This window comes from Rhinatrema bivittatum, chromosome 3 (assembly GCF_901001135.1).
Source record: "Rhinatrema bivittatum chromosome 3, aRhiBiv1.1, whole genome shotgun sequence".
NCBI classification, from domain to species: domain Eukaryota; kingdom Metazoa; phylum Chordata; class Amphibia; order Gymnophiona; family Rhinatrematidae; genus Rhinatrema; species Rhinatrema bivittatum.
In genome coordinates, this window is record NC_042617.1 from 376,742,935 (window position 1) to 376,769,945 (window position 27,011).

The 27,011-nt window shown below is 44.3% G+C and overlaps 1 protein-coding gene across 2 annotated transcripts in view; it reads left to right on the forward strand.

Moving 5' to 3' along the window:
- PHIP (pleckstrin homology domain interacting protein) overlaps window positions 1-27,011 on the forward strand; it is a 944,985-nt gene that overhangs the window by 105,463 nt on the left and 812,511 nt on the right. For both annotated transcript variants that reach the window (XM_029595577.1, XM_029595576.1), the window contains exon 8: window positions 5,328-5,428. In XM_029595577.1, coding sequence (XP_029451437.1) covers window positions 5,328-5,428 — 101 coding nt within the window. The remainder of the gene's footprint in view (window positions 1-5,327; window positions 5,429-27,011) is intronic.

Sequence of the window (27,011 nt, forward strand, 5' to 3'; positions counted from 1 at the left end):
AGATTACTACAAGAAAATTTTTTTCCCATAATCCAAAATCACTATTTGTTATTATCAAAAAGCTTACTGATAACTCACCAAACGCTAAAACAACTTTATCAGAAGATAAATGTAATGACATAGCCCACTTTTTTGAAGAAAAGATACAAAAACTAATCGTAACACAGAATCAATACAAAAACAAGAAATACATATGCAGACGAGAGCAGTAACCAAATGGACTATTTTTGAAGAGACCTCTGCAGCCGAGATCGAAAGCTTAATTAGGCAACTTAACCCAACCAATCACCTGATAGATCAGATTCCAACCTTAGCACTAAAACCATTAGCTCAGATATTAGCTCCTACAATCACCACATTGATCAAAAAATCCTTAGACGAAGGTTACCTACCAGAAATACTAAAAGAAGCAGTAGTAAGACCAATATTAAAACAAAATCATAATGATCCAAACACACTTAATAATTACAGACCTATTTCGAACCTCTCTCTTAGCGAAACTAATAGAAAAAATAGTGCAGAAGCAACTAACAGAACATTTAGAAACTAATTAAATTCTCTATCTCACACAATTTGGTTTTAGAAAGAATTTTAATACAGAAGCACTTTTAATTTCCTTAACTGACACGATTTTAAAGGGATTTGATAATGGACAGATATATATTAAAACTTTTAGACCTATCCGCCGCATTTGACACTGTTAACCATTCCATATTACTTGAAAGAATGACTGAAATTGGCATTGACAAAATACCATTACAATGGTTTTCGTTTTATCTCTCCGATCGTATAGAGTCAAAATTAACAATACCACATCAGACAAGATTAAACTAACAACTGGAGTACCACAAGGATCAGCTTTATCGGCGACTCTTTTCAACATCTACATGTTGCCACTTTGTCACTTGCTAGCCGGTCTTTGTCTTAACCACTATTTATTTATTATTTATTATTTTTATATACCGACATTCATCTGAGATATCACATCGGTTTGCATTCAGGTACTGTAGGTATTTTCCCTATCCCCAGAGGGCTTACAATCTAAGTTTTGTACCTGAGGCAATGGAGGGTAAAGTGACTTGCCCAAGGTCACAAGGAGTGACAGCAGGACTTGAACCCTGGTCTCCTGGTTCCTAGCCCACTGCTCTAACCACTAAGCTATTCCTCCTCCCTATGTGTATGTGTATACTATGTGTATGCCGATGACATACAGTTTTTAGTACTGATAAATGAATCTATTGAAAAAACATATAATTTAATTGCCATATATCTAACCATTATAGTCAACTCTTAAGACAGATGAAGCTTGTCTTAAATATAAGACCCGACCACAGAGACGTTCCCGTCCAACACAAAGTTTGCCCTGATGCAGATTTCGAAACGTTGCCAACGTCGTTGGGACAAGAAAGTCGGGATATGAAAGGCTTACTGCCTTCCTTTGAACAGGTCACTGTTTGAACTCTGTCGGGTGGCACCATTTAAACATCACTGCAGTTGTTTTGAGATCATCATTGGAAGCCGTTCGGGCTCTAAGGTCAAGTCAACACAAGTTTATGACCACTGCAGTTGCTTTAAGTCACATTATCGGAAGCCTGTCAGGCTCTGAGTTTGAGTTATCAGAATTGAGAAGTTGCTTATTTGGACTATTTGTAGTTTGGCGATGCACCTATCATTGAAGAGTCTAAATGGAGTTTCTTGCATGAATTGAGAGCAAATTGAATCTATTGGTGCGAAAATATCACAATTTGAAATATAAAATTAGAATATAGCTAATTGGCACCATATTATGGAAATCTCCAACAATCTTGACTGTTAATTAAAATAGTTGCATTACCAGCTTAGTTTTAAGTAACATTATTAAAGTAATATTTTAATTCTTTGAAAAGTTTAAAATACACACAGGTTAGGTAGTAGACCAGTGATTGTACCAACACGGCTATCAAATCACAATTTTCTGTTAATTAACAGAATTATTGGGCCGGTACTGAGGTCTACTCCTCCCCACATAAAAATTAAAAAATTAAATTTATTAATATTCAATTATATCAAATAAAAAAATTTTTTCGGAATAGCAACACTTAGAATTGGTGACCTTATGGGTGCCCACATTCATTATTAACTAGTTAATTTTGTTCTGTTGATATTATACTAGTTATATCCCTTAACATTGTGTTTTAATTATAAATAAGACAGAAATGATACTTTTAGAGAGAAAACAGTCAATCTGATAAGTTACCGCCATTGGTTTTAATTGACAATTCCAAAATTACACCAACAGACAAAGTACGCGACCTAGGTATAATTATTGAACCAGATCTAAATTTTAAAAAACACATATCCAAAAAAAAAAGGATGGATATTTTTAAACTGACACTAAGGCGACTAAAACAAAATGATTTTAGAACAATTATGCAGGCTTTAATTTTCGCCAGCACTGATTACTGCAGTACCCTGTTCTTAGGTCTTCCAGCATCAACAGTCAGGCTGTTACAACTTTTGCAGAACACTGCTGCTAGAATATTAATGGGGGGGAAAAAAATATGAGCACATAACACCAGTTTTAATAGCGCTCACTGGCTGCCAATTGAGTCACGTATCCTTTTAAAAACCTTATGTACCTTACACAAAGTAATTTTTGGAGACAAAAATGATTGGTTGAAAGCTGCAATTCAGCTTCATACACCGCACAGGAACCTGAGATCATCAAACAAGGGTCTGCTGACCCTGCCCTCCATTAATTTGGCCAGACTAACATCAGTATATGAGAGCTATTTCACTAGCAAGCCCAAAACATTGGAACAAAATGCCTCCTGAGCTAAGAATGCAGTCAGATTTTAAGAATTTTAAACGGAACCTGAAAACAAGGCTGTTTAAAAGATCTTACAGCTTAGCTGAATGATCTTCCCTAAACTTACTTGCATACTGTTCTTATCTATTTAACTGATTTTAACTGCCAGTTTTAAAACATTTTATTCTTTTGCACTATTATGTATTTCTTGATTTTTACTTAATGATGTATTTATTTTCTTAAAATTGTAAACTGTTGTGAAAGTTTTAACTAAACGACGGTCTAGAAAACCTGTTAAGTAAATAAAATTAATATCTGAGCGGAGCAAAGAGATCAGGCTTCCATTTTAGCCCATGACATAACTTCCCCCACACAATACCTTTCTAACGGGCTGATACAGTAGGGACGCATAAGAAAAAGTGCAGCAGTGCCGGGCGCCCGCTCGTTTGATGCACGCACATTTTGGTTCACAAGCCGCTTGATTCAGTATTCAAATTAGACGCAAATCCAAGCGGTGGTAAACGAGCGTCCAAAGCATGTCAATGAAGCGGTAGGCGTTCGCAATCCGGTTTACTGTATAGAGCGGTATACAGCGCCTATACAGTATCCAGGGTGCCCTGGTACCTTGTCATTTCAAATGTCATTTGAAATGTCATTCCACCAGGTAAATGGATGGTTCTTTTCTACAGACCCCGCATGGAGGCCCCCGCTGCCTTGGGCGCCCGGCCAGACGTCCAAGGTCGCGGTTTTCGTTCATGGACCTTCCCGCCTGTATCTGGGCGTCCATGATCAGAGGCCCCCGCTGCCTTGAGCGCCCGGCCGGACATCCAAGTTCGGGGCTTCTGTTCCTGGACCTTCCCGCCTATATTCAGGCATCCATGATCGGAGGCCCCGCTGCCGTAGAGGCATCCGTAGAGGAGTCCATGCCTCCACTGGACCCCCGGAGACTCAGGATGCCTAGCAGACGCTGGATGAAGGCATCTGTAGAGGCTCCGTATAGGCGTCCGTTGAGGCGTCCATGCCTCCGCTGGACCCCGGAGCCTCAGGACGCCTAGCAGGCGGATGAAGGCCTGGCGTGCCTCCGATCTCTCCGGCGTCCGTAGAGGCCTCCATGTCCAGAGCCTCAGAGACGCCCAGAGATGGATTTATTTATTTATGTATGTATTTATTTATTTATTTAAGGCTTTTATATACCGATGAACGTTGGGAACATCTCATCGGTTCACAGAGAACATAAAATGCAGCTAACGAGCTTTACAGTGAACAATGAACAGTGCACAAATTTGAACATTGAACATTAATGGATGGTACAGTTGAATCCAAACAGATCACATACCTCCTCCGGTCTTGCTGCTGGGTTCTCCGAATGAAAAATATCGCCAGAGCCAATATATGCATGTTGTCCATGGCGCTGTCCGGTACGAAGCTGACTGAACACCACACTAACGCCAGGGTCAGGGTAGGTGGTAAATATTCAGGTTAAAGGCGCTGTAAATAAGCTGGTTAAAAAGGCGTAATTTGGGTGCACGTTACTGTATCGGACAGAATAGCTAATCCGATCATTAACATAACATATATATATATGCGACGGGCGGAAAGGGATACGCGTCTTTTTCGGTAAGCGATAAGGACGCGTAAAAGCCAATACTGAATCACGGGTCCACCTTACACGCTCAAAACGCGTGTCCAAAGCGAGTTAAAAAATGGTCAACCGCGGCCGCGCTTTACTGTATTGGCCCGTAATTGAGTAGCAGATTGCTTCTCTTGATTGTTATACCCAGGCAGGTCTGAGCTTAAAAGGCCAAGAACCACAATCTTAAGGTCTGTGTCCTTCGAAGACTCCAATGTGGAGCTTTATCCACATATTCACTAGTCTGTTGCCTTGATGAAGTGTCTAGGAGTATAGGTTTGAAATAGCCATCCGACAAGGCCTGTTTTTGGAAGAGTCCAACTCTTTTGTTCCTGTGGCCCTGTTCTGTTAGTTTCTTTGGTGGTTATGTTCTGTAGCTGCGAAGAAAAAACGATAAAAGGCAACAAGAGATTCTCACTGTCAAAAATGTTCTTTTGTGTGTTGTGCTCAAAGTGTTTTTAATTTGGGAAACCCCCCCCTGTTTGTGGGGTCCCATTAGTGTGGCTCATTGTAACTGTCATCAAAGATAATTTGTTTACCTGTTTAATGGTCTCTGGTAACAGCTCACCTGCCTCCTTATTTGGAAATTGGGGAGTTCAGTTAAGTAACAACTGATTTTTAAAAGTTGCTTGTGTGACAAACAGTCATGTGATCTGTCAGCATGATTCTTTGTACTGGCATCTGAGTTATTACCGATAAGCAGTTATCTTTTATTTTGCAATAGCCTTATCGCAGTAGCTAATCCTCTTGGTAAACTTCACATGTATTTTTTGTCGTTAGTTAATATAAATTGTACTTGTTGCTGACATTTTGTATATATGTTTCAAACTGAATATTTTGCTTTTGTTTTTATCTGTTAGAATATTTGCATATTTGTAAAGTTAATTTTGTTTTTTTTTAATTTTCCAGTTTTCTCCTTTGTGTAGTGGATCAAAGAGATATCTATCTTCTACTGGAGCAGATGGCACTATATGTTTTTGGCTCTGGGATGCTGGTACCTTGAAAATAAAGTTAGTTTTTAATTTATTTCATTCAAACTGCTTAAAATGATAGTCTGAATTGTATGTTACAGTTTGCAGTTTTTAATGTTATAAATTTTAGAAGGGGAAAAAGTAATTGAAGCAATTACTTGCTCTGTGCTGTACCTCACCTGTGTTCTCAGTAACTTCAAAACTTTCTATCCAACTTGGTATCCTATTGATAAATGTCCAAATGTTATAGGCCTCTTAGTGTCTGAGCTTATTAAAAGTATTAGAATGTACAAGTCCTCAATTTGTCCAACCTGGTTCAACACCTGTGTGAATGGTATTTATTTCTGGATAGAACTTAAAACTTATAGAAGTGATCTGGTCTTGTCTATTTGGGAGACATACCTACTCTATTCATTGCAAAGATAGTCTGGTTAGGAACCATGTAGGTGTCACCCTTGAATGACCTCAGCCATCCTAGGGGTTGTGAATGCCACCTCTGAAGAATCCCCAGCCCCCAAGTAAACTGGAGCACAGAAAACTGGACTTGGGGATGGAACCAGGAACCTTTTGCATGGCGATATGCAACACTGCCACTGAACAACCAGGCTGGCCCCTAGTTTTTTTTTGTTTTACAGTTTTATTAAGAGTACTCGATCAGTGAGTTCTTGGCAGCTAAATTAAATTCTAAGTGTGTTGTGCTTATGTCAGACCTGCAATAAGGAACCCAAAGTAAACCCAGAATGTTTATATTAAATTAATGGATTATTTGCTTTACAATTAGCTATAAGATGATAAATTCTGTTTAATGTTTACATTTAGGAAATGTCTATGGCTATAGAACAGATCTTTGATGAAGAGAAACTGTAAAGACTGCGAGTACTGCAATATGCATAATGGAGTCTGATTATCTTACAGATTTTCCTTTCAGTTAAGATTGAACCTAAATACTTTACTATTAACATTTATATAGCACACTATAAGATGTGTGCTATATAAATACAGGAGACGGTCTTCGCAATGTAGCAAAGAGGCACAGACGAGAATAATTATTTGAACTTTAACTTCTGAAAATGGTTAAAATCATGGAGGCATGATCAGAGAGAATCAAGGTTTATGTTTCTAAAAGTTTCAAATATGTAGGCTTTTTGGCAGTAGAGGATGGCTAGGGAAGCAGAAATTGATTAATGGAGAGTGTGAAAAAAAACTTCAAACAGTGGCTATACTTGCTGCTTTATTTCATATAGCTTTTGCAGTATCAGCTTAGCAATGAAAATTGTTTTACTCAGAACCACTGGAACTGTTTATATGCATAGAAACAGGTTCTTTCCATCGATAAGCAGGCTGAATTAGCCATGCTCTCTGGGTGACGTCCTCTGGGTGGCAAGGGGCAGAGATGCGGCGAACAGAATTGTACACATTATTCAAGGTGCGGTCTCACCATGGAGCAATAGAAAGGCATTATGATATCCACTGTTTTATTCACCATTTCCTTCCTAATAATTCCCAACATTGTTTGCTTTTTTGACAGCCGCAGCACACTGAACAGACAATTTCAATGTGTTATCCACTATGATGCCTAGATATCTTTCTTGGGTGGTAGCTTCTAATATGGAACCTAACATCGTGTAATTACAGCAAGGTTTATTTTTCCCTATATGCATCACCTTGCACTTGTCCACATTAAATTTCATCTGCCATTTGGATGCCCAGTCTTCCAGTCTTGCAAGGTCCTCCTGTAATGCATCACAATCTGCTTGTGTTTTAACTACTCTGAAGAATTTTGTATCATCCGCAAATTTGATAACCTCACTCGTCATTTTTTCTTTCCAGATCATATATATATATATATATATATATATATATATATATATATATATATATATCAGCACCGGTCCAAGTACAGATCCCTGAGGCACTCCACTGTTTACCCTTTTCCACTGAGAAAATTGACCATTTAATTCTACTCTGTTTCCTGTCTCTTAACCAGTTTGTAATCCACGAAAGGACATCGCCTCCTATCCCATGACTTTTTAGTTTTATTAGAAGCCTCTCATGAGGGACTTTGTCAAACGCCTTCTGAAAATCCAAATATACTACATCTACTGGTTCACCTTTATCCACATGTTTATTAACACCTTCAAAAAAATGAAGCAGATTTGTTAGGCAGGGTAAATCCATGTTGACTGTCTTCCATTAAACCATGTCTTTCTATATGCGCTACGATTTTGATCTTGAGAATAGTTTCCACTATTTTTCCTGGCACTGAAGCGGGTGCCACCCTCCAGGTACAATGGATGATTTTAATTATAGGTTATAAATTTTAACTAATAGATCAGAAATTTCATTTTTGAGTTCCTTCAGTACCCTAGGATGCATACCATCCGGTCTAGGTGATTTGCTACTCTTTAGCTTGTCAATCTGGCCTACTACATCTTCCAGGTTCACAGTAATTTCGTTCAGTTCATCTAACTCATCACCCTTGAAAACCATCTCCGGAACTTGTATCTCCCCAACATCCTCATTAGTAAACACGGAAGCAAAGAATTCATTTAGTCTTTCTGCAATGGCTTTATCTTCCCTAAGAGCTCCTTTAATCCTTCTGTCATCTAATGGTCCAACCGACTCCCTCACAGGTTTCTTGCTTCAGATATATTTAAAAACATTTTTATTTTGAATTTTTGCCTCTATGGCCAACTTCAATTCAAATTTTCTCTTCCCCTGTCTTATCAATGTTTTACACTTAACCTGACAATGCTTATGTTTTATCCTATTTTCTTCAGATGGATCCTTCTTCCAATTTTTGAAAGATTTTTTTTTGGCTAGAATAGCCTCTTTCACCTCACCTTTTAACCATGACTGTAATCGTTTTGCCTTCCTTCCATCTTTCTTAATGTGTGGAATACATATGGATTGCGCCTCTAAGATTGTATTTTTAAACAATGTCCATGCCTGTTGAACATTTTAACCTTTGCAGCTGCATCTTTGTTTTTTTCTAACTATTTTCCTCATTTTATCAGTTTCCCTTTTGAAAGTTTAGTGTTAGAGCTGCAGATTTACTTATTGTCCCCCTTCCAGTTAGTGTAAATTTGAACATGTTATGATCACTGTTGCCAAGTGGCCCAACCACCGTTACCTGTCTCACCAAATCCTGCGTTAAAATAGCAGATGAAATTTAATATTGATAAGTGCAAGGTGAAACATATACGATGTTATTTTCCATATTAGGAAGTACCACCCTGGAAAGAGATCTAGGCGTCATAGTGGATAATACATTGAAATTGTCAGCTCAGTATGCTGTGGTGCTCAAAAAAGCAAAGAGAATGTTAGGAATTATTAGGAAGGAAATGGTGAATAAAACAGAGGATGTCATAATGCCTCTCTATTGCTCCATGGTGAGACCGCACCTTGAATAATTGTACAATTCTGGTCGCCGCATCTCTGGTTGCACTTGAGAAAGTACAAAGAAGGGTGACCAAAATGATAAAGTGGAAGGAACGGCTTCCCTATAAGGAAAGGTTGAAGAGGTTAAGGCTCTTCATCTTGGAGAAAAGACGGCTGAGGGGGAATATGATAGAGGTCTACAAAATCATGAAAGGAGTTGTACAGGTAAATGTAAATCAGTTATTTACTCTTAGACAATAAAAGGACTAGGGGACACTCCATGAAATTAGCAAGTAGCTGATTTAAAACTAATCGGAGAAAATTCTTTTTCACTCAACACACAATTTCTGGAATTTGTTGCCAGAGGATGTGGTTAGTGCAGTTTGTGTAGCTGGGTTTAAAAAAGGTTTGGATAAGTTCTTGGAGGAGAAGTCCATTAACTGCTATTAAACAAGTTGTCTTAGAATAGCCATTGGTATTACTGCATTAGTAGCATGGGATCTGCTTAGTGTTTGGGTACTTGCCAGGTACTTGAAACCTGGATTGGCCAGTGTTGGAAACTGGATGCTAGCCTTGATGGACCTTGATGGTCTGACACAGTATGGCAATTTCTTATGACTTATAGACCACTACTGTGCCAGCCCCCTAGACAACAGGGACAGGAAACCCAGGATAGAAGGCTGAATAAAAGCCACAACAGAAGTTTTGAGCACAGTCAGGCCACAGCTATGCTTCCCGGTGTGGGGCAGAATATCCCATTTTTGCCAGTTCTGGGAATCCTTGACAACAGATTGTTGGGTATTGAGTGAAGTTCGCAAGGGCTACAAACTAAACTTCAAATGACTTCCTTCAATACTGAAAGTGGCACCATTTCAGGATCATGCACAAAGTACTCCTTTACAGCAAGAGGTGCACTCTTTACCCCATCAGAAGGCGATAAGTGTGCTACCACAACCTCAGTGCAGCAGCCAGTTTTATTTCCAATACTTCCTCATCCTCAAAAAGAGTGGAGGTCTTCGTCCGATTTTTGGACCTTCACTCCCTCAACAAATTCCTTTACAGAGAAAAATTGAAGATGACATCTTTAAAGTCCATTCTACCATTCCTCCAACCCAACGATTGGATGTGCTGTCTAGATCTGAAAGATGCTTACTTGCACAACCCGATGCACCAGTCTTCCTGGCGTCACTTCTGTTTTCAGGTCAATGCCCAGTACTACCAATACAGAGTCCTCCCCTTTGATCTCTCATCTGCCCCGAGAGTCTTTACAAAATGCCTTGTTGTAGTGTGGCCCATTTACGGAGGAAGGGAATAAGGATTTTTCCCTGCCTGGATGAGTGGCTAATTGTATCCCCTTAATCCACAACTCTTAAATGCCTCTAACCAAGACAATTCTTTGCTTGGAAATTCTGGGCTTCATCATAAACTATGAAAAGTCCAGCCTTCAGGCAACTCAGGTGTTGCAGTTCATAGGAGCAAAGATAAACACTTTTTTTTTTTTTTTTTTGGCAAAGCCTTTCTCTGCAGCGCGTCAAATTTTATTAGGGAATATGGCGGCAGCAATTTAAGTTGTCCATCATACTTGCCTATACATGTGGTTCCTTCACTTAGGGGCTCAAAGCTCAGTGGTCTTAGTATAGACAACCAATGTCTAAAAGTGTTGTCTTGACTCGGACCATGAAGGTGGATATAGTCTGGTGGCTGAACTCGTTGTTCTTAACTGTGGGAGCTCTTTTTTGCAGCTTGCTCCATCAACTAATTCCTACCATGTGCTTGAGTGAAGGGCTGGGGAGCCCACTTGAACAGTCTCAAGATTCAAAGCTTGTGGCCTCCAGCAGAAAGAATATAAGAAATTACCATACTGGGTCAGACCAAAGGTCTGTCAAACGCAGCATCCTGTTTCCTACAGAGGCCAAACCAGGTCACAAGAACCTGGCAAGAACTCAAACACCAAGAAGATCCCATACTACTGATGCAATTAATAGCAGTGGCTGTTACCTAAGTAAACTTGATTAATAGCAGTTAATGGACTTCTCCAAGAAATTATCCAAACCTTTTTTAAACCCAGCTACACTAACTGCACTAACCACATCCCCTGTCAACAAATTACAGAGTTTAATTGTGCGTTGAGTGAAAGAATTTTCTCCGATTAGTTTTAAATGTGCTACAGGCTAACTTCATGGAGTGCCCCCTATTCCTTCTATTTCCTAGCGTGTAGCAGATGGACTCAGGACTAGTGGGTATAGTATGCTCCTGATAGCAGTTGGAGACGAAGTCATATTTCAATCTGACGTCAGCACTACATATACCTGTGCATGAGGCTTTGCTCTCCAGTTTTTTTCCGTCTCCATAGCAGTTCGGGACTTCACACACACTTGCACAGCGTTAGAAAACCAAACTCCATATTTAAAGAAGAAACACAGAAAACCTTACCTCCAAAACGAGCCCCGTTCTCCTGCGGTGATACCTAAGGGTCCCTTTCTCAGTCTAGATTTCCTGAGGTGATTTCTTCGATCCCTCAGAAGTAAGCCTTGGTCCTGGCGTGGACTTAGCCTTTGGGAAAGGGAGCAGGTGAGAGGCAGCTTCGGTCTGGTAGCCAACCGGCTTGGTCTTAGCCCCCTGAAAAGGGAGCGGCTGTGAGGCAGCAGGTGCAGAACAGAGTGCGGCGGTGAAGGTAATTCGCTCTCCCCTCGCAGCCGGAGACCGCCCGGCAGAGGACCGGGAAGCACCGAGACAAGGTAAGGTAGAAAACTTTTTCTCTAAGTCTCCGAGGCTCGGACAGCCGCACAGATCGTCGCTCCGGCATCTGTTGAGCAGGCCCGTCTGGGCTAGACCCCGATCTGGCAAGAGGGTCCTCCCACTTTGAGACCCCTCGAGGGGGCCGCCATCTTACCGCGTGGTCGCCGGTGCCGCCTCCTCCCCTCCACCCACGGTTGCCGCATTGTCCGCACAACTGAGCCTGCGTACAGTGGGCAGCCGGGCGCACAAAGTACTTGTGCACACAGTGGCGCTCTCAAGGGTGCTGAGCGCACAACTAGGCCCGCGCGCACAGTCATGCGCGCATCTTCTGTTCCAAAGCGCATATCCAGGCCTCCCAGCACACGCACATGTACAGGATACACACGCAAATCGTGGCACCGCTGTCCAAGACAGCTAAAGGTCAAGCCCTCTGTCCGGCATGCCACCTGAGAGCGGCGCAGCCCGAGGTGACTTTCGGCCCTGTGCCTGCTATGCGAAGAAGCTCAGGGGGAACAAAGACAAGGTCCCCCTCAGCCTGTCGAGGACTCCAGATCCACCAGCGAGACTACCCCGGACCTTTCTATTCCCGACTCAGCTCCTCCACAGTGGGGGCCCTCGGGGAGCACCGTTGGACCCAATGCGGTCCCAGGCAACTTCACCTGGGCGGGATTCTTTGCTGAGCTGCAATCCTACATCCAATCACAGGGCTACCAACAGCACAACCACAAACCCCGCCAGTGGTACAGAACCTCCCTGGCCCCTCCCGGCCTCCACCAGATGATGACTCGGAGGAGGAATCAGAACCCCTGGAAGAGGGGGGAAATCCCTCCAGGAACAGAACCGTATCAAACCATGTTGCGCTTCTTTCCAAAAGACGAATTATCAGAACTCGTAGCCACGAGTCTGAAAGCATTGGCCATCCTGGACACATGTAACTCAGAGTCCAAGGCGAGCCCCTTCCTGGCCTGGCTCCACCAGACCTCACGCCATTTTCCTACATTATAGGCCGTACAACAACTGATCAACCTGGAATGGGACGCTCCAGAGGCCACCTTTAAGGGAGGGCGAGCCCTAGAAGCTCTCTACCCCTTGGACCCCACAACGAAGGAACTCCTAAGGTTTCCCAAGGTCGACACCCTGGTCTGCACCACCACAAAGTGCACTACCATACCAGTCGAGGGAGGAGCTTCACTCAAGGATGCCAATGACTGACGGCAGGAATCCATACTCAAGCAGTCTTACGATGTATCAGCTATGACCTTACAGATCGCTTCCTGCTGCGCTGTGGTATCATGCACCTGCCTGGCTATGGCCAGGGATGCAACTATGCCTATCGAGGCATTAGACCCGGCAATATCATTCCTCACGGATGCGACCTCAGACCTGGTATGCACCTCAGCCAGGAGCCTCTCGTCCATGGTGGCAGCCAGAAGACAGCTCTGGCTCCGAAGCTGGTCAGCTGATGCGACTTCTAAGACAAGACTCATGAGAATGTCCTTTAGAGGAACACTCCTGTTCGGAAGCGAACTGGAGAAATTATTCGACAAGTGGGGCGAGTCACCGGTACCCCATCTACCGGAGGACAGAAACAAGAGGAACCAACGCCCCTCTCCCCGGGCACCCAAGGGCAGAGGATCCCAACGTTTTAGACTGTACAAAAATACTTACCAAGCCCCTCTCCCTGCCGGCAAGGGACAGTCCTTTTGGAACAGACAGACACAAAAGAGGAGCCGGCTCGGGACCAGGCCCCAGCCGCAACATGCAGTGAGAATCAGCAGACCCCATCTACGGAAAGAGATCATAAGGGGCAGACTAGCCCTATTCTACCAAAGATGGGACGAAATAACGTCTGACAATTGGGTCCTATCCATCATCCGAGAGGGATACTACCTGGACTTCCACAGCATCCTCCCGGACAAGTTTGTGATTTCTCCGTGCCATGACCCTTCCAAGAGGAAGGCAGTGGACACCACACTATCAAATCTCCTCGCCCTGGGGGAGAGGAGAGAGGAGAACCGAAGGAACTGCTGCTATTACCTTTAAATGCTTTGCCTCTGGAACCATTTGAGGGAGAGGACGTTGCCCTGACCCTGACGCTGAGCGGGGTCACTAAAGGGTCCCGGAAGCCCTATAAATCTGCCCCTCCTGCGGTATGCAGGAGCTGCCGGCGCGCTGCCGAAGCCGTGCGCACCAAAGGGGCACGCGGCTTTGTTGGAACTTTGAGGACTGGAGGAACTTCCGAATTGAAGAAGTGGATCTGTGAGACTTTGTAAGTAACAATATTACTTTTAACTTCTCTCTCCTCAAGCCCCCAATCCAGGGATTTAAAAGAATTAAAGTATAGAGATCCATATGGAAGGAGAATTTGAAATTGTTATATGGTTACCACAATAAGATATGCCGTATACTAAAAGAAAGGCGCAGTTAAGGGAGATTCAAACATCGACTCCCTTACCCATTCCATTGCAGCCTCAAATTTCCTCCTTTATGGTAACAGCAGGCAAGCCGGAGGAAGAAGTCGCAGTAGACGATGCTTCAGAGCGAGAAGCAAATCTACAGGCTGAAGCCATCTCTTTAAGCCCCGGCACTCCCACTGCTCCCAGTGCAAAAAACCTTGGTTAAATCTGAAGTAATCAGTGAAAAGAAATTTGAATTTCTTAAGAACTCTTTAAGATATCCTAATATTAGGGTTCTGAATTTTCCTATGCAGAATTTAACTGCTGCTGCTGAGATGTTTAAGGAATATTTGCAATATATTTTAAAAATGCCAAAAGCTTACTACCTACCTTTAAGATCTAATAGAGAAAATCAATCTGGAAATTTGCAACCAGAGGTACTTATTAATTTGACTGAGGTAATAGAAACATCAATTGACACTGACATATCTACTAGGGGTACACTTCTTGTATCTTTTCTGTTCTCAACTGAGAGAAATACTGTTCTCCGATTATTTCTCAGGCATAGTCTTGAGAGGTTTCACGGACAACAGGTATGGATATATCCAGACCTCTCAAGGACAACCCAATTAAGAATAAAAGTTTTTGAAGTTAAAACCCAAAATTCTTGCAAGGGGGGCTGGATTCATACTGAAATTCCCCTGTAGGTGTGAAATAAAATATTTAGAACAGAAATATGTGTTTTATGAGATCCCAATTTCAATCTTTCCTGGATTCTCATCCCCCAAGTGTGTGAATTGGTTAAAGAGCAGTATAAAAGGTCCCAGCTGTCTATCTCTGAATACAATGAGAAAAGTGTTTAACTTTTCTCTATAAATGAGATTCCTTTAAATCACTCATGTAAAAAATTGTTTTCCCTGGTAATGCCTTGAGAAAATACAGAGAGTGATTATTTTTGAAATATTTGTAATTATATTAGATTATTACAATATCTTTATACAAATATGATATTTTGTCATTGGTTTTTTTTTTTTGAAAATCCAGAAATAAAAAAAACAAACAAACCTTCTTTCCCTAAAGGCAATAACACCGGTGCCCACGCACCAACAAAATTCTGGGCACTATTGCATCTACTTCATTGTGCCCAAGAAAGAGGGAACATTCCAGCCCATACTGGACCTCAAGACCGTCAATCGCTACCTGAAGTTACCCCGCTTCCGCATGGAAACCTTGCATTCGGTCATACAGGTGGTACAACCGGGAGAATTCCTGACCTCCCTGGATCTGTCAGAAGCCTATCTCCACACACCGATCCATTGCATCCATCAACGTTTCCTACGCTTCGCGATATTGGGCCATCACTACCAGTTCCAGGCCCTACCGTTCGGGCTAGCTATGGCTCCTTGAACGTTCACCAAGATCATGGTGGTAGTAGCGGCGACACTGAGGAAAGAAGGGATCCTTGTGCACCCATACCTGGACGATTGGCTGCTCAGAATGAAATCACCAGAGGAAAGCCATCAAGCAACCATCAGTCAAGAAACTACTGCAGAGCCTCAGGTGGGTCATCAACACACCCAAGAGCCACCTGCAGCCCTCCCAATCCCTAGAGTACTTGGCAGTCTGGTTCAACACCAAATGGAACATAGTCACCCTTCCCCCGAGAAGGAGATTGATGGAACTACTACGAGCATTGTTGAACTCCACTCTTCCCATGGCTTGGGACTATCTCCAAGTCCTCGGACTCATGGCATCAACCATAGAAGTCATCCCTTGGGCAAGGGCCCACACGTGGCCCCTACAACATTCCCTACTGTCACGGTGGAACCCGATGTCTCAAAACTACTCCCCCCCCCCCCCCTCCGGCTACCGGCGAAGGTTCGGAGCCAGTTACAATGGTGGCTATAAGAAGACCATCTGAGCGAGGGAGCAAGCCTATCCCTACCGGAATGGACCTTGCTCACCACGGATGCGAGCCCGTGGGGATGGGGAGCCCACTGCCAGGAGCTAACGGCTCAAGGACAATGGGACAAAGAAGAGTTGGCATGGAACATAAACCGACTGGAAGCCCGAGCAGTCAGACTAGCCTGCCTACGGTTCAGTCACAGACTCCAGGGCAAATCAGTCAGTCATGTCAGACAACACCACAACAGTGACCTACATCAACCGCTGGGGGGAACCAGAAGCCAGCAGGTGTCTCTGGAAATAGAACCCCTAATGATGTGGGCAGAATCATACCTACAAGGGATATCAGCCGCCCACATCGCGGGAAAAGACGTCACGCAGACTACCTCAGCAGAGAGAGTCTGGATCCAGGGGAATGGACACTGTCTACAGCAGCCTTCCAGTGGATAGTAAACCACTGGGGAACCCCAGCCATGGACCTTCTGGCAACCGGATCCAACACCTGGGCTCCCAAGTTCTTCAGCCGAAGATGGGAACCACTGTCCCAGGGAATCGACGCCCTCGTCTAGACCTGGCCACAGGAGGACCTACTGTACGCATTCCCTCCATGGCCACTACTGGGCGGAATCATCCGCAAGATAGAACCCCACAGAGGGCTGGTACTTCTAGTGGCCCCGGACTGGTCAAGAAGACCGTGGTACGCGGACATGCGAAGACTTCTAGCGGGAAATCCTCTATGCCTACCTCCACTAAGGGATCTATTCCAGCAAGGACCGATCCTCCACGAAGACCCAACGAGATTCTCACGGTCTGGCCATTAAGAGGTCTCGCCTGAAAAAGAAAGGATTCTCAGGACCAGTGATTGAAACACTGCTCCGAGCGTGCAAGTTCTCTACCTCCTTAACATATATACGAGTATGGAGAATATTCGAAGCCTGGTGTGAGGACCGAGACATCCTTCCATGGACAGTCAAAATCCCCATGATCCTGGAATTTCTGCAGGACGGCGTGAAGAAAGGGCTGGCCCTCAACTCCATCAAGGTGCAACAGGCTGCCCTTGCCAGCTTCAGACCCAGGGTGGACGGCACCAGCCTAGTGGCCCACCCAGACGTCTCTCGCTTCTTAAAAGGGGTCAAGCACATTTGGCCACCTCTAAAGTGGCAGATACCCCTATGGAATCTCAATCTAGTGTTAAACTTCCTAGCGGGAGCTTCGTTCAGACCAATTCGCGGTCTGTCCCTACGGCTCCTGACCTTGAAGACCGCGTTCCTCATGGCAATCTGCTCAGCCCGTTGAATATACGAACTTCAAGCACTATCATGCCGGGAGCCGTTCCTCAGATTCATGCTGGGATCCATACAGCTATGCACTGTACCCTCCTTCCTGTCAAAGGTGGTTTCTCACTTCCATCTAAACCAAACCATCTCGCTGCCATCTCCAGATGAGCATAAGGACTCGGAAGACTCACGCCTTCTTTGCCACCTGAATGTCGGCAGACTCTTAGTCCGATACCTGGAAAGATCGGAACCTGTATGAAAGACGGGACCATCTGTTCATTCTTCACAGCGGGAAGAAGCAAGGGGAAGCGGCCTCGCGGGCAGCCATAGCCCGCAGGATTAAAGAGGTAATCAAGGCGGCCTTCGTAGCGACAGGCAAGCCTCCACCTCTACAAGTCAAGGCCCATTCCACAAGGGCCCAGGCAGTGTCCTTGGCGGAAACCAAGATACTGTCACCCGCAGAGATCTGTCTGGTGGCAACGTGGTCCTTCATCCACACCTTCTCGAGATTCTATCGCCTGGATATTCAGGCCAAGGGAGGACACAGCATTCGCAAGGGCAGTACTAAATGGGCCACGGGCAGCCTCTCACCCGGTTCGGGAGTAGCTTTTGTAAATCCCATTGGTCCTGAGTCCATCTGCTACATGCTAGGAAATGTAGAAATTATATACCTGATAAATTCATTTTCCTTAGTGTAGACAGATGGACTCAGCACCCCGCCCATGGCTGCCTCGTAATCAAGAATCCTCGGGGGAACCTACACCCAAGTGCAACACAAGCATGGGCAAGCCAACCCTTATCTCTAGTTCTGACACCATATTACCAGGTGTCGGCGCTTCTCGGTTGAGTGCCCTGGCGGTCTCCAGCTAGAAACCATGTCAACCAATCCGAGTAATCAAGTTAACCAAGTTAATCAAAATGATCCAAACACACATATATCCATAATTGCTTTTCGAGGAGAAAACTGGAGAGCAAAGCCTCGTGCACGGGTATATGTAATGCTGACGTCAGATTGAGATCTGACTCCATCTCCAACTGCTATCAGGAGCACACTATACCCATTGGTCCTGAGTCCATCTGTCTACATTAAGGAAAATGAAATTATCCCAGGACAAGCAGGATGCTAGTCCTCACATATGGGTGACATCAGTAATGGAGCCCTATATACGGAAAAACTTCTATCAAAGTTTCTGTGAAACTTTTGACTGGCACCAGTGTGCCCACTGAGCATGCCCAGCATGCCATGATATTCCCTGCCACAGCGGTCTCCCTTCAGTCTTCTTTTTTCCGCGGAACCGTTAGCCTCACGGTTAATCTGGAGTCCTGTGGTGAAATTCACCACACACAAAACTTTGAAAAAGTTCGGAAAAAACTTTCCACCGCAAGGGTCTCCCTTCCGTTCCATCGCGGTAAGTTTTTTCCCCCCCGTGATTTTCGCGGTTCCATACCATTTTTTCTGGCCCTTGCCGTCGACGGCTGTCCGGCAGAAATGGCCTCTGGTTTAAAAAAAATGCCCAAATTGTGCGAGGAATATGTCCATTACGGACCCGCACTTAGAATGTGTTCTTTGCCTGGGCGAAAAACACAATGTAAAATCGTGTCCCTTATGTGCTGAAATGACATCGAAGGGACGTCGACTCCGGATGGAGAAAATGGAGCACCTCTTCAAGATTCAACTGCTCCCAACAACTTCGACGTCAGCCCAGTAATCGTCGTCCGGATCGATACGGCAAGATGTGCTGAAACGACGACTTCCAGGTGAGGCCGGAGACGCTTCTACTCCCTCCCCCTCGCCATCGTCGAAGGCGTCCACCTCCGGCAGCGAAAAACATAAGGAGAAGCATCGGCATCGGGGCCAGCACACCATCGAGCCGGTGCACGCTGAGCCTTCGAAGGATGCGGCCTCCTCCGCTAAGAAATCTCGGACGAGTGCGGAGGCTTCGAGGCCTACGGTACCAGGGCGATCCCCACCGATATCTGTGCCGGGCACCATACCTCCTCAGGGCTCTGAGGAGGTATCTGTATCGCCATCGCCGCCTCCCCCCATAGCTGCTCTGATACCATCAGCTATGCGGGCGGAACTTGACGAGTACATCCGTCATGCGGTTCGACAAGCTCTCATCGGTACCGTTCCATGCCAGCCATCGACACCAGCTCCGATGCCTTGCGATCCATCGCCATCGATGCCGATACTACCATCGATTCTGCCGGAATGGCCATCGCTTCCACAACCGATGCCCGCGATACCTCGCCCGATGCCTTCACCGATTCCACCGGTGACTCCATCGGTGCCATCTTCAGACTTCACGGTTCTTCAACCACTGATGACCAAACTGGACACTCTACTCGATGCTTTATCGAAGAAGCCCAGAGACATCCCAGAAGAACCTGTTCCAGGGCCATCAGGAGTTCCCAGGCCTCATCAGCCTCGTTCTCCCTTGTTTCCACCTATGCCCAGGGAGCCACCGCTGGTGCCAGTTACACCTCAACCACTAAGGTCACCAAGGGAAACAGGCACAGACACAGACTCGGAGTACTCCTCAGAAGAGGACATATTGTCAGAACCATCTCCTCCTGAGGACCATAGGAAGTCTCCTCCGGAAGATTTATCTTTCTCTAACTTCATGAAGGACATGGCGGACACCATCCCTTTCCAGTTGCATGCAGAGGTGGATGCCAGACAAAAGACACTGGAGGTCCTACAATTTGTAGACCCTCCCAAGGAGATTTTGGCAGTACCGGTACATGAGGTATTACAAGAACTCATGTACCGAATATGGGAACACCCAGGTTCACTGGCAGCGGTCAATAAGAGGTCAGATGCCACCTACTTAGTCCAACCAATACCTGGATTTCAAAAAACCCAGCTACCACACCAGTCACTGGTGGTAGGGTCGGCCCAGAAAAAGGCTAAAAGATTAAAATCTCATGCCTCTACACCACCTGGCAAAGACAACAGGTTCATGGACAACTTGGGCCGAAAGGTTTTCCAAGGTTCCATGTTGGTATCTCGGATTGCATCTTACCAACTCTTTATGAACCAGTACCAAAGAAACCTTTGGAAACAAGTTCAGGACCTAGTAGTCATACTCCCTGACCAATATCAGGAACCATTCCATCAACTGGTACATAAAGGCCTAGAGGCAGGCAACATGAAGTCAGAGCTACCTACGACAGTTTTGAAACTGCAGCATGTCTCTCTGCTTCAGGAATAACAGCACGTAGATGGGCCTGGCTTAAAGCATCCGATCTCCGGCCAGAAGTGCAGGAAAGACAGCTGACCTTCGCTGTTTGGGGGATAACCTGTTTGGCGACAAGGTTAAAGAAGCAGTGGCGACCTTAAAAGATCATACTGAGACACTTAAGCAACTTTCCTTACTGCCTCAGGAATCTCAGCCCCCAGTCAGAAGACCTCCTAGAAGGGATATAAGGCGGCCTTATTACCGCCAACGCCGCTACTACCCCCCATCAAACCGGGCAAGACCATCTCACCCAGCTCAGCGTCCACAAGCTAGGCAAAGGCCTGCAAGGCCCCAACTGCCTCCTCAAACTGCCTCAACATCAGGTTTTTGAAAGAAATCAGAGAGCAGCAGCCAACCCACCAACCCACTTCCACACCTACCGGTAGGAGGTCGTGTAACCTATTTCCATCACACCTAGACCTCCATAACCACAGACCAATGGGTCCTTTCCATAACAGCTCACGGTTACCGACTAGATTTTCTCACTGTACCAAAAGAAACTCCACCACTCTCATCTTGGACAGTGAATCAACATTCCAAAATTCTACAAGCAGAATTATCCACCCTTCTGAGAGCCAGGGCCATAGAACCAGTCCCCGGGCCTCAGCAGGACAGAGGATTCTACTCCCGCTACTTCCTCATTCCTATCCTATCCTGGACCTAAGAAATCTCAACAAATTTCTCAAAAAAGAAAAATTCAGGATGGTGTCGTTAGGCACCGTGCTACCTCTTCTTCAAAGAGGAGATTGGCTCTGCTCTCTGGATCTTCAAGACTCATACGCTCACATTCCCATCTTTCCTCCACATCGCCAGTATTTGCGATTCCTGGTCAAAGGTCAACATTTTCAATACCGAGTGCTACCATTCGGCCTAGCCTCAGCACCTCGAGTGTTCACAAAGTGTCTGGCAGTAGCGGTGGCACATCTTCACAAACAAAAGGTGCATGTATTCCCTTATCTGGACGATTGGCTCATCAGGAGTCAAACACAAGAAGGAGCTCTCAATTCCCTCAAGCTCACAGTCAATTTGCTTCACTCCTTGGGATTTCTCATCAACTACCAAAAATCCCATCTCACCTACTACAATTCATAGGTGCAGATTTAAATACCATCATAGCAAAAGCATTTCTTCCAAGAGACCGTGCTCAAACACTTGTTCTACTAGCACACTCTCTCCGAAATCAATCTCAAGTTACAGCTCATCAGTGCCTCACCCTACTCGGACACATGGCCTCCACAGTTCACGTCACTCCCATGGCCAGATTGACCATGCGACTAATGCAATGGACACACAAATCTCAGTGGATTCAAGCCATTCAACCATTGTCTACTCCCATTCAGTTAACGCAGGAACTGCGTTCCTCTCTCCTATGGTGGACATCAATGAACAATCTGCTCAAAGGTTTGCCTTTCCAGCAACCAATTCCACAAGTGACATTAACTACAGATGTGTCCACCTTAGGCTGGGGAGCAAACATTGGTCATCTCAAGACCCAAGGGACATGGACAAAAGCCGAAGCCTCTTTTCAAATAACTTCCTAGAGCTTCGAGCTATACGTTATGCGCTACATGCGTTCAAGGACTGCCTCTCACACAAGACTGTGCTGATTCAAACAGACAACACAGTAGCCATGTGGTACATCAACAAACAAGGGGGAACAGGTTCCTACCTCCTTTGCCAAGAAGCAGCTCAGATTTGGGACTGGGCCCTAGCCCACTTCATTCTTCTTCGAGCCACTTACCTGGCAGGCATCCGCAACATAATAGCCGATTGCCTCAGTCGTCAGTTCCAACCACACGAGTGGTCCTTGGATCCAACAATAGCAACCAAGATCTTCCAACGCTGGGGGTCAACCAACAATAGACCTCTTTGCATCTCACCTGAACTACAAAGTGAACAATTACTGCTCCCTGTTGCAACAGGAGAGCAACCTACCAACGGACGCCTTTGCTCGCCATTGGAACTCAGGCCTCTTATATGCGTATCCACCGATACCACTCATAACCAAAGCTCTAGTGAAGCTTCAACAGGACACAGGGACCATGATACTCATAGCCCCATACTGGCCTCTGCAGGTATGGTTTCCCACACTGCTAGACCTCTCAGTCAGGGATCCAATTCGCCTGGGAGTAGCTCCCAATCTCATAACTCAGGATCAGGGTCGGTTGCGCCATCCCAACCTTCAATCCCTATCCCTGACAGCATGGATGTTGAAAGCTTGATCTTACAACCACTCAACCGTCCAACCACTATATCTCAAGTGCTGATAGCTTCACGTAAACCTTCCACTAGAAAGAATTATTCCTACAAATGGAAACGGTTTACTTTGTGGTGCACTCAGAAATCTTTAGATCACTTCACTTGCCCCACTACCTCACTACTAGATTACCTATACCATCTTTCAGACTCTGGTCTTAGAACTTCATCTGTAAGAGTACATCTAAGTGCTATCTCAGCTTACTACAACAAGCTGGGAGACGCACCTATCTCTACACAGCCTCTCGTTAGTAAATTTATGAAAGGTTTAACTCACCTAAAACCTCCAGTTCATTCCCCAAGCATACAATGGGACCTGAATGTAGTATTAGCCAGGCTCATTTGTTCTCCATTCGAACCCATAGATACCTGCGACCTTAAATATCTTACATGGAAAACTGTATTCCTTATAGCCATTACATCAGCTAGAAGAGTCAGTGAACTACAAGCTCTTGTCACATACGAACCTTTTACAAAGTTCCTACATGACAGGGTGGTCCTCCGTACTCATCCTAAATTCCTTCCAAAAGTAGTCACGGAATTCCACATGAACCAATCTATAGTTTTACCAACATTCTTTCCAAGGCCTCACTCTCACCAGGGAGAAAAAGCCTTACATACCTTGGACTGTAAACGTGCACTATCCTTCTACTTAAACCGCACTACAGTCCAAAGGAAATCCAGTCAACTATTTGTATCTTATGATCCAAACAAACCAGGTAAAGCAGTGGGTAAACATACTTTGTCAAACTGGCTAGCAGATTGCATACAGTTTTGTTATGAAAAAGCAGGCCTTACTCTTCAAGGGCGAGTAAAAGCACATTCAGTCAGAGCGATGTCAACCTCAGTAGCACACCTTCGCTCTGTACCTATTCTGGACATTTGTAAAGCAGCAACATGGAGTTCTCTTCACACTTTTGCAGCTCACTATTGTTTGGACAAAGAAGGAAGACAAGATTCAGCCTATGGACAATCCGTCTTAAAGAACTTGTTTCCAGTGTAACCCTAACTCCTTCTACATCCAACCTGCTGTGATCTTCGGCTGATTCATTTCAACAACAATACTTCACTGTTGCTTCACTGCAAAATGACTCAGCCTCTAGCTTGCTAATCACCCATATGTGAGGACTAGCATCCTGCTTGTCCTGGGATAAAGCAAAATTGCTTACCTTGTAATAGGTGTTATCCCAGGACAGCAGGATGTAGTCCTCACGAAACCCACCCGCCACCTCGCGGAGTTGGGTACGTTACGTTTTATTATTTTATTTTTGGCTAACGCTAATTGCTACAAACAGACTTGAAGGGAGACCCCTGTGGCAGGGAATATCATGGCATGCTGGGCATGCTCAGTGGCCACACTGGTGCCAGTCAAAAGTTTCATAGAAACTTTGATAGACGTTTTTCCGTATATAGGGCTCCATTACTGATGTCACCCATATGTGAGGACTACATCCTGCTGTCCTGGGATAACACCTATTACAAGGTAAGCAATTTTGCTTTATTAGGTAAGTAATTTCTACATTATCCGAAGGATTAAATAACCGATTTACATTTACCCGTTCTAGACCTCTTATGATTTTAAAAACCTCTATCATATCCCCCCTCATCCGTCTCTTCTCCAAACTGAACAGCCCTACCCTCTTTAATCTTTCCTCATAGGGAGCAGCTCCATCCCCTTCTCTATACCTTCTCCATCGCAACTATATCTCTTGAAATGTGGTGACCAGAACTGTACACAGTACTCAAGGTGTGGTCGCACCATTGAGCGATACAGAGTCATTATGACATCCTCTGTTTTATTCACCATTCCCTTCTTAATAATTCCTAACATTGTTTGCCTTTTTGACTGCTACAGCACACTGAGCTGATGATTTCAAAGTATTATGATCTCTTTCCTGGGCGGTAGCTCCTAATATAGAACCAAACATTATGTAAATATAGCATGGGTTATTTTTCTCTATATGTATAACCTTGCACTTATCCACATTAAATTTCATCTGTCATTTGGATGCCCAATTTTCCAGTTCCACAAGGTCCTCCTGCAATTTATCACAATTCGCTTGTGATTTAACCACTCTGAATAATTTTGTATCATCTGCAAATTTGATTACCTCGCTCGTCTGATTCCTTTCCAGATCATTTATGAATATATTGAAAAGCACGGGTCCTAGTACAGCTCCTTGAGGTACTCCACTGTATACTCTTTTCCACTGAGAAAATTATCCATTTAGTCCTACTTCTGTTTCCTGTCTTTTAACCAGTTTGTAATCCACAAAAGGACATCACCACCTATCCCACCATGTCTTTCTATGTGTTCTGTGATTTTGATCTTTAGAACACTTTCCACTATTTTTCCTGGCACTGAAGTCAGGCTGTGATTGGTCTGTAGTTTCTCGGATCGCCCCTGGAGCCCTTTTTAAATATTGGGGTTACATTAGCTACTCTCTAGTCTTCGAGTACAATGGATGTTTTTAATGATAGTTACAAATTATAACTAATAGATGTGAAACTTCATTTTTGAGTTCCTTCGAACCCTGGGGTGTATATCGTTGTTTGTCAATCATGCCTACCACATCTTCCAGGTTCACTATGATTTGGTTCAGTTCATCTGAATCATTACCTATGAAAACCTTCTCTGGAACTGTTATCTCACCAACATCTTCTTCAGTAAACACCGAAGCAAAGAAATCGTTTAAGCCATTTCAGAAAGATTAATCTTCTCCAAGTGCCCCTTTAACCCCTCGATCATCTAACGGTCCAACTGACTCCATCACAGGCTTTCTGCTTCGGAAATATTGTAAAAAGTTTTTACTGTGAGTTTTTGCCTCTACGGCCAACTCCTTTTCAAATTCTCTCTTAGCCTGTCTTATCAATGGCTTACATTTAACTTGCCAGCGTTCATGCTTTATCCTATTTTTTTCTGTTGGATCCTTCTTCCAATTTTTGAATGAAGATCTTTTGGCTAAAATAGCCTCTTTCACCTCACCTTTTAACCATGCCGGTAATCATTTGGCCTTCCTTCCCCCTTTCTTACTGAGTGGAATACATCTGGACTGTGCTTGTATGATGGTGGTTTTTTTTTTTTTTTTTAACAATGTCCATGCTTCTTGCACACTTTTTACCTTTGTAGCTGCTCCTTTCAGTTTTTTCTTAACTATTTTTCTCATTTTCTCAAAGTTTCCCTTTTGAAAGTTTAGCGCTAGAGCCATAGATTTACTTACTGTCCCCTTTCCTGCCATTAATTTAAATTTGATCATATTATGATCACTATTTCCAAGCGGCCTCACCACCGTTAGCTCTATCACCAAATCCTGTGCTCCACTAAGAATTAGATCTAAAATTGCTCCCTCTCTCATCTGTTCTAGAACTAATTGCTCCATAAAACTTATTATTCCATACAGGAACTTTATCTCTCTACATGTCCTGATGTTACATTTACCCTGTCAATATTGGAGTAATTGAAATCTCCCATTATTACTATGCTACCAATTTGGTTAGCTTCCCTAATTTCTCTTAGTATTTCACTGTTCGTCTCACCATCTTGGCCAGGTGGACGGTAGTATTCTCTTATCACTGTACATTTTCCCCAACACACAAGGGATTTCTACCCATAAAGATTTGATTGTGCATTTAGTCTCATGCAGGATGTTTATCCTGTTGGACTGTATGCCATCCCGGTCATAAAGTGCCACCCCGCCTCCCAGTTGCTCTTCTCTGTCATTGCGATATAATTTGTACCCTGGTATAGCACTGTCCCATTGCTTATCCTCCTTCCACCATGTCTCTGAGATGCCAATTAAGTCTGTCGTCATTCACTGCTATACATTTTAATTCTCCTATCTTACTACTTAGACTTCTGGCATTAGCATACAAACATTTCAAAGTGTGGTTTTTGTTTGTATTTTCATTCTGCTTTCTAATTGATAGAGATAAATTGGAATCTTTTAGCTCAGGTGAGTTTTTAATTACAGGCACTTGGATTACTTTTCTTATTAATGGAACCTCACTGTCGGGGTGCCCTAATTCTAATGTGTCGTCAGTATCCTTTGAAGATACCTCCCTCCGAACCATGCGTTGCTGAGCGACTGTCGGCTTTCCTCTTTGTTCTAGTTTAAAAGCTGCTCTATCTCCTTTTTAAAGGTTAGTGCCCATCCCTTTGGAAAAGACTCCCCCTTCCCCAAATCTACACCCAGTTCCTTACAAAACTGAATCCCTCTTCCTTGCCCCATCGTCTCATCCATGCAGTGAGTTTCCAGAGCTCTGCCTGCCTCTGGGGACCTGCGGGTGGAACAGGGAGCATTTCAGAGAATGCTACCCTGGAGGTTCTAGATTTCAGCTTTCTACCTAAGAGCCTAAATTTGGCTTCCAGAACCTCCCTCCCACATTTTTCTATGTTGTTGGTGTCCACATGTACCACGACATCTGG